Below are 14,192 nucleotides of genomic sequence, written 5' to 3' on the forward strand. Positions count from 1 at the left end.
TACAATTCACACCTCTTTAACCTGGCGTTACCCCATCTCTGGATCTGTAAAGATTTAATCACCTGCTAATGCTCGCATTCCAAGCATTGTTTGGCATCTTTGAATCTGTCTATATATGTGTTTCTGGAACAGACCTCTTCATTCACCTGAGGAAGGAGCAGCGCTCCGAAAGCTAGTGACATCGAAACAAACCTGTTGGACTTTAACCTGGTGTTGTAAGACTTCGTACTGGGATCAATTCAGGCATGCGTACCTATGTCCTCTCCAGCATTGTCTGATGGCCACTTCTCCCTCCCTCACTCCTGGTCCCAGTTGGCATAGCAGTACTCACCAGCCTGGATGGGATTTGCAAAGGGATATGGCAGGCCCTCCTTCCCATCAGCTGTCAGTCAGGGGCTGCTCCTGCCTGGCCAGGTTTTCACTGCCAGTCCTGCCCTGTGCTTATCCAAGATGCCACACCACTACTTCCCACATCTTTCTCTGTCGCAAACCAGGGCCTGGGAATGTACCAAATGTAGTCAGATGGAGGGAGGGGTTGGTCTCGAAACTTTAACTGTTTCCTTGCTTTGGATGCATGTGGATGAGGTATCACACTCTGGGTTTTATTTCCCTTTCTTTTCTGTGCACAATTGAACAGAGCCATCTTTCTGACATGCAGCTGCCTGAGGCACCGATGCTTCAGTCGATGGCAATACATTTGCACATGTGCGAATCTAGTGAATCATAGAATCACTACAGTACAGAAGGAGGCCATTCAGTCCATCAATCTGTACCGACCCTCTGAAAGAGCACCCTACCTAGGCCCACCCTATCCCCGTAACCCAGTAATCTCACCTAACCTTTTGGACACAAAGGGACAATTTGGCAAGGCCAGTCCACTTAACCGTCACTTCTTTGGACTGTGGGAGGAAACTGGAACACCCGGAGGAAACCCACGCAGACACGGGAAGAAAGTGCAAACTCCACACAGAGAGTCACCCAAGACCGGAATTGAACCTGGGTCCCTGGCGCTGTGAGGCAGCAGAACTAACCACTGTGCCACCCTATGGTTGCCTTGCCAGCAAACCCAGACTTAGAGAATTGCACTTGTGGCAAATACTTTCTTTTATAATTTGTAAATGTTATAAGACAATCAATAACTCACAGCCAATACATTCACTGCCCAACTGTCAAACATAAAGAATTTCACAAAATCCAAATGTAAGTAGTAGCAGTTGTCTTACATCTGGAAATTGAACAATTAAACTACAATAACACAAAATTATTGCAGTAGGATATCATTTTATTCATTGCTGATAGTTTAAAATCCAAACTCAAGTTTAAACAAAGCCCTGATTTTATTTCAATCTTTTAAAAATTGACAGCACCATGTATACTATATATATATATTTATTTTAAATAACTGATTATTGTGCAGAACTGTACAAAGGCACTTGTGCATAGGACTTCAAGTCAGATAACCATGATTCATCAGTGCTGGACTATGAAATACAAATAACATTCAAATAAATGCCATGGCATAAAAGGATACAGGAGCAATAATAGCGGTATTGAGGTGTACTATTTTAGGGTAGTTAGAGGAACCTATCAATAAAATACTATAACATGATTTGGAAAACATATAATTTTAGTTAGGTAAATGGATGCTTTCTACTGAGGTTGTGTAATTCTATTTCTTCAAAATATTTAGCATTAGTAGGTACTCCTCGGAGTATGTTCAAGATTTTAAACAATAAAGGCCTATTTTTGGCACAGCCCAGAAAGGCTACCTTAGCTAACCTAAACAAAAAATGAAACAGAAATCCCTATAATCTGCCAAGGTTCCATGAACCAATTATGCTTTTGTTGTCTTTTCAATTCACTAAAATAACTTTCGCCATGATGCTTTGTCTCTATACACATGGGCCTCCTTTCTACATGTACAGATCAACTCAGACAAATCATCACAAGATAGGTTTGACTGAAGACTGTCTTTCTATCTCATTGTTCTTATTCTTCCAGAAGAAGAAGCCAGCTTTCTTCCCAAGTTTCTTAAATGAAGCCAGCAGCCCAGCTTTAACCACTCTTTTTGGCACTGTTCAAGCTCTGATCACCCTGTGTGAAAAGCATCATGGACTTGACAACAAAATATACAATAATCAGCAAAATAAAAGGGGGCAGTTTGACATGCAAGAAAGGGATGTGGGACTTGGCATTACTCCAAGATATCTGAAATTGGGCAGAAGATGCATAACTAGGAGATGAGGCTTACTACCTCTATGCTACTTTGAACTCCAATTCAGCATCAACTTGCATTTATAAAGAGCCGTAATTCCATCGATCCTGCTGCGACCACTGAAGACTATCTCTTCATGGCGTGCTGCAGATAAATGTCGACAGGTGTTGGGGCTCGCATTACCAGCCCATCTCATTCCCACCTGCCTTTATTACTACCACTCCTTGGGACTGCAAAGTGAAAGGTAGCAGTAGACTCAGGGTGTGGTTGTAATGATATCATTCTGTAAATTAAGGGTTTTAGTGATGAATTGTCCTTCTTCCATTGCAGCCTAATTTTGTTCTTGTTGACAACCTTAATGAGGACATAAGAATTTTATAAAACTTGTCATCCTTGGTGTCCCACTGGTCCTTTCATCTGATCCCACAAAACCTTTGCTGCACCAATGTCAGATTTTCATCGGGTTTCTTTTAGTAGTGGAAGCTTACCAGGTGTCTGGATAACATGGCAGGTTAATTTGGGCCAAGAAAGTGAATTTGGGTTACAATGAGGTAGGAGAAATGGGCAGAAGTACTGCCCCACCATTTACCCTGCTGTAGAAAGGGATTTCCAGCCTATGATATGAACTGCTTGATAATTCCTCCCAGAACACACTATCCTTGTACAATGCTAATTAAGGATAGCACTAAAATTCATTTAAGTCGGTACTGCTCTGAATTCAGACATAGAATTAATGATGCAAGGAACACAATAACATCTAAAACACGGAGGTTCCATGTCTATAATTTTGATTCTTTCCTAGAAAACAGACCTACAAATTATTTAGCAGCGATTAATAACGGTGTATGAATCAGCACTGGCTCATTCTATGAAACAGATTGAGCCTTTTGCACCTTCAAGAATTGTGTAAACCTTTAAAAGCCTCTGCACTAACAAAAATAATTAGAATAGTTTATTCTGAATAAAAATATACGTGTAAACTTGAACTGAATTCTGCAGCAGTTCTTTTCTTGCAGAATGATATTGCATTATGCTGGCAATAACCCTGTTTCAAAATCACTCTGTGATAACCACCTCCGCAATGCACTAGTGCTTTTGGTTCATAGGACATGCATTTGTTGCAATATGTTAACACCTGCTAAGAAGGCAATTTCAAAAGATGCTTATCCAAATTAAATTTTTGGCTCTAGATAATCTCGGTCAAAATTGTTTTTAAAAAAAAAAGTTAAATGACAATGCATCAGGGCTGGTCCGAATGCAGGCTGCATTTTGTCCTCCCTTTCAGCATCGTCAGCGACATTCACATCATGAGCTTCACAATCACAATATATGTATCGTGGACACTTGATATCTTACACAAACACACACAATTCTTTTTAATATATGCACCATTAAGCAGTTTTGCTTTATAGCAGCCAAGTTGTTATTGAGGCATTTAGGATTCCATTTTTTAAATAAGGTCACTGGAAAATGTATTTCTTCCTTCAAAGACATCGCCATACAAATATACTGAAAACAAACAAGAATGCATTCATGAATTAATTTTCCATGAATTTATGTTGAAAATGCTATTAGTTAAATTGAAATATTCAGCAAAAATATTGCATATTTCTTGAGCACCAAGGTACTGGAATATTTTTAAAAACTACAGCATACAATGGCTTTTCCTATTACCTTCAAACAAATTCTTGGGAAATAGAATTAAATTTATGAACCACAGAAAACATCGTTTTGGAGGTTTTATCAAACTACATTTTATGGCACACAATTGCCCTTGAACTAACTGGTGTGCTAGGCCATTTCAGAGGGTGTTTAAGAGACAAAAACATTGTATGTCTGGTGTCACGTGTAGGCCAGACCAGGTAAGGGTGGCAGGTTTTCTTCCCCAAAGGACATTAGTGAACCAGATGGGTTATTAGGACAATCGACGGTGGTTTCATCATTAGATTTTTAATTCCAGATTTTTATTGAGTTCACATTTCACGGCATTTTGGCACAGTGGTTAGCACTGCTATCTCACAGCTCCAGGTCCTCCAAGGCGGGTTTTCCCACAGCGGAGACAGCTTGTCAACAGGATCTTCTGGTCCCGCAAAAGTCAATAGCCCTTTATATTCCTTGCCTTGGTCACCATCAGGGAACCCGACATGGGTGTTGACTCCATTGGCACTGGAAGATACTGCCAGCAGGAAGGGCTGGAGAATTCCACCCATAGATTGAATGGTAAAGATCAGTAAAATATTGTATCCATTCGTGTGTGGTCTTCCCCAAGGTAGGTACTTGGATCATTGTCTGTTGATTCTCTATCCTTTAAATGGTGGTTTATTATTGCCCTCCACTCTCAGGACGTGTTGAAGCTTTTCATCTTGCACTCATCAGGACAATTCGCAAAATATAGACCATACCCAAGCAGCCCGTGCTTGCAAAACTGAAGACCCAGTCATTCAGAAATTGGACAACATATCCTAAATAATTCCCAGTGTGCGAAGAAATAGGTTGACAACCAATTTAAGATAGTCAATCAGGCTCATGGCATGGCACATTTGGGTGTCCTGGAAGCTACATATATTAACAAATTTTTCTTTGCATACAGAAAGAACATGGCATGTGAGAGTACCTTTAAGAAATGAGTGTTTAAGAAATGTACATTTAAGAAATGGGTGTTTATCAGTGATGCCAGAGTGTGGGTGGAGCTGGGCTGTCTGTCAGCTTTTTACTTTCATTTTAGGCTGTTTGCTGCAGGGTGTGTTTTAGTTTCGTTTTCAGATCTGGATAGCTGCAGTCAGAGCCAGGAGGTGTGCGAGTCTCGCTCTCTGTAATCTAAAGACTGTAAATCGATCCTTTGGTGATTTAAAACTAATAACTACTCTCAGTAGTGACTTTAACCTGATGTGTTTTGTTTAAAGGTTTTTTAAAAGTCTTATGGATGTTAAAAGGACAGCTTCAGGATTACTTCGTGCTGTATTCTTTGGGGGTTATATTTGAATTAATGGTTGCTAAGATGTTCATTGTATGTTTTAAAAAGGTTAACTTGAGTTCATAGAATAAACATTGTTGCTTTTAAAAATACTTTTCCATTTCTGCTGTACCACACCTGTAGAGTGGGCCGTGTGCTCCCCATACCACAATCTATTAAAAGTTGTGGGTCAGGTGAACCCATGATACACTTTGGGGTTCTCTAAACCCTGGCCCATAACAATGTATATACTTGCACCTGTTTCAGCTAAACAAATAAGTGACAGCCATTCACTGACTCATTTCTCAGTTCAATGCCTTGACCAATCGGGTCAAGCTATCTGGGGTTACATTTCAAACAATGCTTGGCAGTTAACTGTGAGTCATCATCAACTGATGCATTCTCCTTAGCAACACCTCTATCAATCAGAGTCCACTTGCCAACCATTCGGCATACTCTTCTCATACAGTATAAATTGTTGTTTTCCCCTGATTTTGGTATTCTTGCGATTCCCCGCTGGATCACTGACTGTGCGGAGTCTGCACATTCTCCCCGTGTCTGCGTGAGTTTCCTCCGGGTGCTCCGGTTTCCTCCCACAGTCCAAAGACGTGCAGGTTAGCTGGATTGGCCATGATAAATTGCCCTCAGTGACCAAAAAGGTTAATGGGGATTATTGGGTTATGGGGATAGGGTGAAAGTGAGGGCTTAAGTGGGTCGGTGCAGACTCGATGAGCCGAATGGCCTCCTACTGCACTGTATGTTCTATGTCTCTTTTCTCAACAATAATCAAATTATGTACTACCAAACACCTATTAATAATTAAAATCTGAAGGAATGATCTCCAGACTTAGAAACGTTCATTTTCAGCAGCCAGCCATATATGGCAATATTTCAGACTTATCATGTTGGAATATATACTATGGAATGGGCAAATGCTATATTTTTTCTGGTGAGTTTTGTTTGTATACAAGGGTAGGTAAGTGTAGGATCTTCACACTGGTCAATGTTTTGAGTGGTGTGTCACATGCCTGATACTGTTATTGTGTAGCTTTTGGAGAAGCAGAACATCATCAACAGAAGTCATCAACGTCATGATTTTTGCATTTAACAGAACACACCCTTTTGGAAAAGAACTGGAGCATATTTAGTCTGTCTCCAGCTAGTTGTCATTGAGTTGAATGGGAATGAGTCATCTTTGCCTGAACACTTAATCTGGTGCTTAGTCAAAGCTCAGTATCATCGAGGGCCTTCACAATGGAAGAAAATATTGTTACTTTTTGAAGATTTTTTAACTATGGCAATGTAATTTCTGATGTCAAGAAACAATTTCCCCATTTTAAAAATATTTTTCAGTGTAGATTTGTTAAAATCCATTCAAAGTACATTTTGATTAAAATACATTTAGCTGTGATAGGAACAGAATACACAGTATACAGAGTATTTTGGTATAAAGACTTTCATCAATCTAAAGTTATGTGCTCCTTCCCCACTTGTAAGCTGGCATACCCAAACATAATAATCGAGTTAATGGTCTTAAAAAATGTTTTTGGTGTTTGTAAAAGTACTCAAAGATATTCATGACTTTTGCTTCTCTGACATAAAATTTAAGTTTTATTCAATAGGCTGGCAACTTCCGTGACCATATATCATAGAAATTTACAGTATGAAAGGCGGCCATTCAGTGCATCATCTCCCCACCAACCACCATCCATCTTAATTTCCAGTTTAGTCCATTTGCATATTTTTAAATGTTAGTAAGGTTTCTTCATCTACTATTCATCCAGCCAGTGATTTCCAGATATCCGCTATTATCTGGGGAAATAATTTTCCCTCAAATTCTCCTCTAAACCTTCTACCTCTGACCCTAATTCTATGCTCCGTAGTTATGGGGCGGAATTCTCCATTGGTTGATGCCGGAATCGGGAAATGCGACTGGGCGGACAATCGGTTCCGACGCCGAAATCACGCCAGGCGCTGACTTGCCGCTAAATCACAATTCTCCGTCGCCTCGATACGGTGCCAATGCGTTCCAGAACGCACGTACAGTAAACAGCGTTTGCACATCATTAGCGTGTCAGATCCGGTATTCTCCGGGGCCTCCGACATTCTCCACCTCTCAGCCGAGTTCCCGACAGCGCGGTTCACTTGTGCTTTTAAAAATCTTGAAATTGGTGTCATGGCTGATGGGGGAGAGAGACTGTGGGCTGCCAGGCCGGACTGGCTTGGGTTGGCAGAGGGTGGGGGGGGGGGGGCACCTGCCATTTGAGGATCTGTTGGACCGGGCATGCCGTCGAAGACTTTGGCCGAGCAGGGTGACGGCACATCATATCTGCCAGATCACCTGGCACCGCGGGGGAATGGGGGGGGACCCGCTCCCAGTGACCGTCAAGGTGATTGTCGTCCTGAGCTCTTACACCACGGGGTCCTTCCAGGCACCGAGTGGAGAACTGTCCAGGATCTCACAGACCTCGGTGCACTGCATCCGCGCTGACACGGAGGCCCTGTATGCCCAGTTGGCACAACACAACTTCAATGTGGACCGAGCCCACCAGGTTGCCAAGGCCTCGGGGCTCGCCGCCATCAATGGGATGCCCTGCGTCCAGGGGTGATCTATGGGATGCATGCCGCCCTACAAGCACTTGCAGATGACAGGTCATTCTATACAAACCAAATGGGGTTCCATTCGATGAACACGCAGCTGATATGTGACCATGAGCTGTGCATCATTCATGTCTGCGCCCGATACCCGAGCAGTGTGCACAACGCCTTCACCCTGGCACACTTGACGATTCCTGACATGTGGGAGACGCCTTCCCGGCTGGGGGGTTGGCTCCTGGGTGACAAGGGTTATCCACTGTGGACGCGGCTGATGACACCTATCCGGAGACCACAGACAGTTGCCGAGACCCGCTACAATGATGGCCATGCAGCGACCAGGGTTTTGATCGAGCAGTGTTTCGGCCTCCTGAAGATGCGGTTCAGGTGCCTGGACAGCTCTGGAGGGGTCCTCTAGTATGACGCTGAGAGGGTCGCCCACATCATGGCGGCCTGCTACGTCCTCCACAACATCGCGCAACAGAGGGGTGACATGCTGATGGAGGAGTTTGAAGGCCTGGGACTGGATTCTCTAAAAATGGGGCTAAATCCCCATGACTGCGTAAAAACGCAGGCGTTTCACTCTTGACTTTCTTCAGACAAATCTACAGCTACTCTCTTACATTGCAGGGGCTGGCAGGGCCCTGGAGTGCTTCTCGCAACTTCAGCTGCGGGTATGGGCCCCCGCACCTCCGGTCGCGAATCCGCGCATGCGCACGGTGGCGGTCTGCAGCAGCCACGCGTGCACGATGGCGGACTTGGACAGACATCGATAATGTAGGCCCCCCCCGAATTTGCGCGCGACTGCGGATCCGAGCTGCCCAATCGTTGCCCTGGCTGCCCATGAGGCCCCCACCGGTGCTCGATCCCCCCGCTCCCCACCAGTGGTTAGAACCATGCCGTCGGAAACTCAGCCAGTTTTGCCGAAGAATCACGGGGGAGGGGCTCTGTCAATGCTCCCCAAGCGCGACACGTAAATTGCGCGCAAGCGATTCTCTGGGGACTGGAGAATCCCGGGAGAAGCAACACGTTTTCCGTGTAAACGGGATTCTCCGCCCCTGCGCCGAACGAGGGGCGTCATTCTCCGACCCCCCAGAAGGTCGGAGAATGCCCGTTGGCCGCCGTGAATCCCGCCCCCGCCGAAGTCTCCGAAGGGAGAAAAGTCGGCGGGGCGTTAATGGCGCCGCTGCCGCGGAGAATGTCACGGGTCTGCGCAAGGCAGCCGATTTTCGGCCTGCCGATATTCTCCCTTCCGGATGGGCCGAAGTCCCGTCGACGTGATGACCGTTCACGTCGACGTGAATCAAACCTCCTTTTCATCGGCGTGACCCGGTGCTCCAGGCTCACGCCGACCAGCGTGGAGGTGAGTGACGGCCTGGGGGGTTGGCTCTGGGCAGGAAATGGCGTGGCCGCAGACTGATTGCGTGAGGAGAGGTGTGTCTCGGCTTGTGTGTGTGTGTGCGCGGCGGGGGGGGGGGGGTGGTTAGAGTAGGCTGGGCTCCGGGGGAGTGCCGGGAGGGGGTCCGTGCCGGGGTGGAGGTTGGGGGGGGGGTTCCGTGCCGGGGTGGAGGCTGGGGGGGGGGGGGGGGGGGGGGGTCCGTGCCGGGGTGGAGGTTGGGGGGGGTCCGTGCTGGGGTGGAGGTTGGGGGTTGGGGGGGTCCGTGCTGGGGTGGAGATTGTGGGGGGGGGGTCCGTGTCGGGGTGGAGGTTGGGGGGGGGGTCCGTGCTGGGGTGGAGGTTGGGGAGGGGGTCCGTGCCGGGGTGGAGGTTGGGGGTTGGGGGGGTCCGTGCCGGGGTGGAGGTGGGGGGGGGGGGGGGTCCGTGCTGGGGTGGAGGTTGGGTCCGTGCTGGGGTGGAGGTTGGGGGTTGGGGGTGTCCGTGCTGGGGTGGAGGTTGGGGAGGGGGTCCGTGCCGGGGTGGAGGTTGGAGGTTGGGTCCGTGCTGGGGTGGAGGTTGGGGGGGGTCCGTGCTGGGGTGGAGGTTGGGGGTTGGGGGGGGTCCGTGCTGGGGTGGAGGTTGGGGGGGGTCCGTGCCGGGGTGGAGGTTGGGGGGGGTCCGTGCCGGGGTGGAGGTTGGGGGAGGTCCGTGCTGGGGTGGAGGCTGGGGAGGGGGTCTGTGCCGGGGTGGAGGTTGGGGGGGGGGGTCCGTGCCAGGGTGGAGGTTGGGGGGGGTCCGTGCTGGGGTGGAGGTTGGGGGGGGTCCGTGCTGGGGTGGAGGTTGGGGGGGTCCGTGCCAGGGTGGAGGTTGTGGGGGGTCCGTGCTGGGGTGGAGGTTGGGGAGGGGGTACGTGCCGGGGTGGAGGTTGGGGGGGGGGGGTCCGTGCCGAGGAGGGTGATGGGAGGGCAAGTGAGTTGGTCCACCTGGCCAGGTGCCAGCCTCCAACAGTTGGACCCATGCGGTCCATGCCACCTGGCTGGGGGGAGGAGGGGATATGGGCAATGATGACATGTCGTCGTTCCCCTCCCCCCCCCCACCAGGCCGTCATGTTTTCAGATCATCCAGCGATGTTGGCCGCCGTGGTGGCAGCCGCTCATGTCTATGTTGCCCTGGATGAGGAGGAGGAGGAGGAGGAGGAGGAGGAGGAGGAGGAGGAGGAGGAGGAGCGTGCCAGAGAGGCGGCGCAGGCTGCCGCAGAGGGGCAGGCGGCAGCCGCCCAGGCTGGAGGGACACCTGACCGACAGGACGAGGAGGGGGAGGAGGACGTCGCGGCCCCACGGCAACGGAGGCACCTGAGGGCGCCCCGTGTGTACCGGCCCCGGCAGTCATACCAGGACCTCACGGACCGGGAATGCAGGAGGAGATTCCGGATGAGCGGGAAACCGTGGCACACATCTGCCACCTGCTGGCACACCTGTCACCGCGTGGCACTGGCGGGGGACACCCTCTCCCCGTGTCCGTCAAGGTTACGGTGGCCCTGAACTTTTATGCAACGGGGTCATTCCAGGCACCGAGTGGGGACCTGTCCGGCATATCGCAGACATCGGTGCACCGGTGCATCCGGGCAGTGACAGATGCCCTTTATGCCATGGCGCACCGCTACATCCGCTTCCCCGTGGACCGGGCCAGCCAAGATGCCCGGGCCGTGGGCTTCTCTGCCGTGGCCGGGTTCCCCATGGTCCAGGGCGCGATCGATGGGATGCACGTCGCCGTGCGGCCACCTGCAGATAACAGGGCCGTGTTCACTAATAGGAAGGGGACCTATTCGACGAACGTACAGGTGGTCTGCGACCACCGCATGATGATCCTGCACGTCTGCGCCCGTCACCCAGGCAGTGTACACGACTCATTCGTGTTGTCGCGGTCATCCATCCCCGGCATGTACGAGGGACGCCATCCCCGGCTGAGGGGCTGGTTGCTGGGCGACAGGGGCTACCCATTGCGATCGTGGCTGATGACGCCTATACGGAGGCCACGCAATGAGACGGAGAACCGCTACAATGATGCCCATGTAGCGACAAGGGGAGTGATCGAGAGGTGCTTTGGCGTGCTGAAGATGCGTTTCAGGTGCCTGGACCTCTCTGGGGGCACCCTCCAGTATCGGTCAGATAGGGTCGGCCGCATCATTGTGGTGTGCTGCGTCCTGCACAACATAGCCCAGCAGAGGGGCGATGTGCCGCAGGCAGAGGGCGGAGTGGAGGAGCAGCAGGAAGAGGCACAGTCCTCCCCAGATGAGGGGGATGGGGGCAATGGTCAGGGCAGACGGGGTAGACACAGGCGGGTGGCTGTCCACCGTTACCGGCTGGCCCAGCGGGCATGGGACAGACTGATAGACGCCCACTTCACTGACTAGATGGGCGTGGGAATCGGGTAGTATGGCCACAGACCGCACACCATGGCAACAGCCGACCACCCCCCCCCCCACCCATCCAGCACCCTCACCCCCCTCCCCAACCCCACCCACCCCACCCGCATGCACCCCCCCCACCCCGCCGATCCACCGGCGGCACAACGGGCCGGGCTCACACAGTTGCGGGTGGACGCGTGTCTATCGCAGGCCATGGAGGATGATGACAACCCGCCCTGCGATGAGCTCCTGGCTCTACATCGTTGGACTATGTCTGACCCATGGCCACAGTACCACCATCCACCCGGACCATCCCTGCATGCGGCTGTGACACTGCAGCGCACGGTCCCGTCCTCTGCCCGGGGGATGTTGATGGCGGCCCAGGGGGAAGGGGGCAGGCTCACCTGGGGCTGAGGTAAGACCACCCCTCACACACACACTTGCGCTCAACGTACATGACACGCCCGCACACTTTGGACAGAGCACAAAGGCAGCTTCGGTAGGTGTAACATTGACTTTAATAACCAAAGGAGTTCATGCACGTGCCCCAGCCCCTAAAACTCATCTGTGCCCTGCACCCGTGCCAACTTACTCAGTGTCTAATTGTTTGGCCTTACGGGCCCTTTGACTACGTCTACGTGGTTCCCCAGACGGTACAGCAGAACTGGAGGTGGACTCCTGTGATTCCTGCCCTCTGACACTGGATCCCTTTGGCGGCCGTTTCCTGGGGCGTCCTGGCCTGGATGGGCCAGGCTGCGGCCCGGGCGACTGGGATGGCGAGCTGCCAGCCTGTCCTGCCCTTTGCCCACCCGATGCACCTGGGACGGAAGGGGGGGGGGGGGGGTCCGAGGTGTCGCGGTGTACCGGGACCTCCCCTACAGAGGGAGCCAGGACGGACCACACCACCTCCTCCTCCCTCGGGGTGCCCGATGGCCCCCAGGCCTCTACATGGGTGGGGGATGCGAACGGACTGGCCATCCGACGCCCCCCCGACATCTGGCGCTGCCAGTCCTGGAGGCCCGTGCTGGTATCGACAGGGGTCTGCAGGTTTGCAGCCATGGAGCCCAGGGTGTTGGCAAACCCTGTCTGTGACAGTGCGACGCCGGCTCGCACATGGCCACTGGCGCCGATGCCCTCAGAGATGGCCTGCTGAGACTGGGCCATGGCCTGCAGAGACTGGGCCATGGCCTGCAGAGACTGGGCCATGGCCTGCTGAGACTGGGCCATGGCCTGCTGAGACTGGGCCATGGCCTGCTGAGACTGGGCCATGGCCTGCTGAGACTGGGCTATGGCGTTGAGCGCCTCTGCCATCTGGCGCTGGCACTGGCTCATGGCCTCCTGTGAGAGGGCAGCCATTTCCTGGGCCACAGACGCCGCCTGCACGGAAGGCCCCAGGCCTCGCAAACCGTTCCCCATGTCTGACACCGTCGCAACCATTGCCTCCACCGCGGACGCCACCCGTGCGGTGTCAGCCTGGGTGGCACGCATGACCGGGACCACTCCCAGCTCCTGGACGCGGGTGGACTCCTCCACCTGCGACCGCAGCCGCCGCAAGCCGCCCGTCACCCTCTTTGCTCGTCTCCGGGTCGGTGGTTGCATCGGATCTATGTGTGGGTGTGGTAACTGCAGGAACCCGGGATCCATCTGGGCGGCAGATGTTCGCTTGGCCTGGGCTGCCCTCCGACCGCCCGGTCCCGCTGCTGCTCTTACCTCCACCTGCTGTACCGGGACGGCTGTGTTGTGCGCACCAGTGAGTGTACCAGACGCCTCATCACTAAAGTGCCCAACCGTGGTGAGTGTTTCTGCGATGGTGGAGGGTGTTGGTGACAGCAGTGGCGTTGTGTCGTGCTCTTCGTCCCACTCTGAGTCCATGGCACTTTGGGGTGGGGGTTCGTCTCCACCCATCCACTCTGAGTCACTGTCCGGTATTTCGTCTTCCTGGGTAGTGCTGTCCCGGGTAGGGGTGTCCTGGGTAGTGGTGTCCTGGGTAGTGGTGTCCTGGCTCGGATGTGACGGGGGCCTGTGGCTGCCCCCCTCATCGCTGGGTGGTCGCTCCCGCACGTGACGGGGGTGTCGTCTCCCTGTTGCTCCAGGTCTCTCCGTCTCCCGTGGTGTGCGAGGGGCATCCTGCGGGCGTCACATGCTGGAGGGTCCGGGTCTCTCCGTCTCCCGTGGTCTCCGAGGGGCATCCTGCGGGCGTCGCATGCTGGAGGGTCCGGGTCTCTCCGTCTCCCATGGTCTCCGAGGGGCATCCTGCGGGCGTCGCATGCTGGAGGGTCCGGGTCTCTCCATCTCCCGTGGTCTCCGAGGGGCATCCTGCGGACGTCGCATGCTGGAGGGTGCAGGTCTCTCCGTCTCCTGTGGTCTCCGAGGGGCATCCTGCGGGCGGTGTGCATCTGCGGGGATGGGTGCCCGGACGTTTGGTCCTGCGATACACAATGAAGCATGCATGGTTAGACATCAGGCAGTGATCAGTTGATACGGGGGAGGGGGATATAGGGGAGGGGGGATATGGGGACGGGCTGTCGGTGGCTCACTTGCTGGTGGGCCCCCGACCTCTGCATCAGCAACCTCCCGGTCCTCAGGTCCGCCAGCCAGTTCCAGGGCCCTTTCCTCGTGTACGGTCAGTGGCCTCTCATCAGCGG

At 52.3% G+C, this 14,192-nt stretch overlaps 1 protein-coding gene across 2 annotated transcripts in view; it reads right to left on the reverse strand.

Moving 5' to 3' along the window:
- Positions 1–203: 203 nt before the first annotated feature.
- Positions 204–14,192, reverse strand: part of LOC140424335 (echinoderm microtubule-associated protein-like 6) — a 755,202-nt gene continuing 741,213 nt past the window's right edge. For both annotated transcript variants that reach the window (XM_072507857.1, XM_072507856.1), the window contains one exon: positions 204–3,724. In XM_072507857.1, coding sequence (XP_072363958.1) covers positions 3,700–3,724 — 25 coding nt within the window. In that variant the 3' untranslated portion in view covers positions 204–3,699. The remainder of the gene's footprint in view (positions 3,725–14,192) is intronic.

This window comes from Scyliorhinus torazame, chromosome 1, assembly GCF_047496885.1.
Source record: "Scyliorhinus torazame isolate Kashiwa2021f chromosome 1, sScyTor2.1, whole genome shotgun sequence".
In the NCBI taxonomy this organism is placed as follows: Eukaryota; Metazoa; Chordata; class Chondrichthyes; order Carcharhiniformes; family Scyliorhinidae; genus Scyliorhinus; species Scyliorhinus torazame.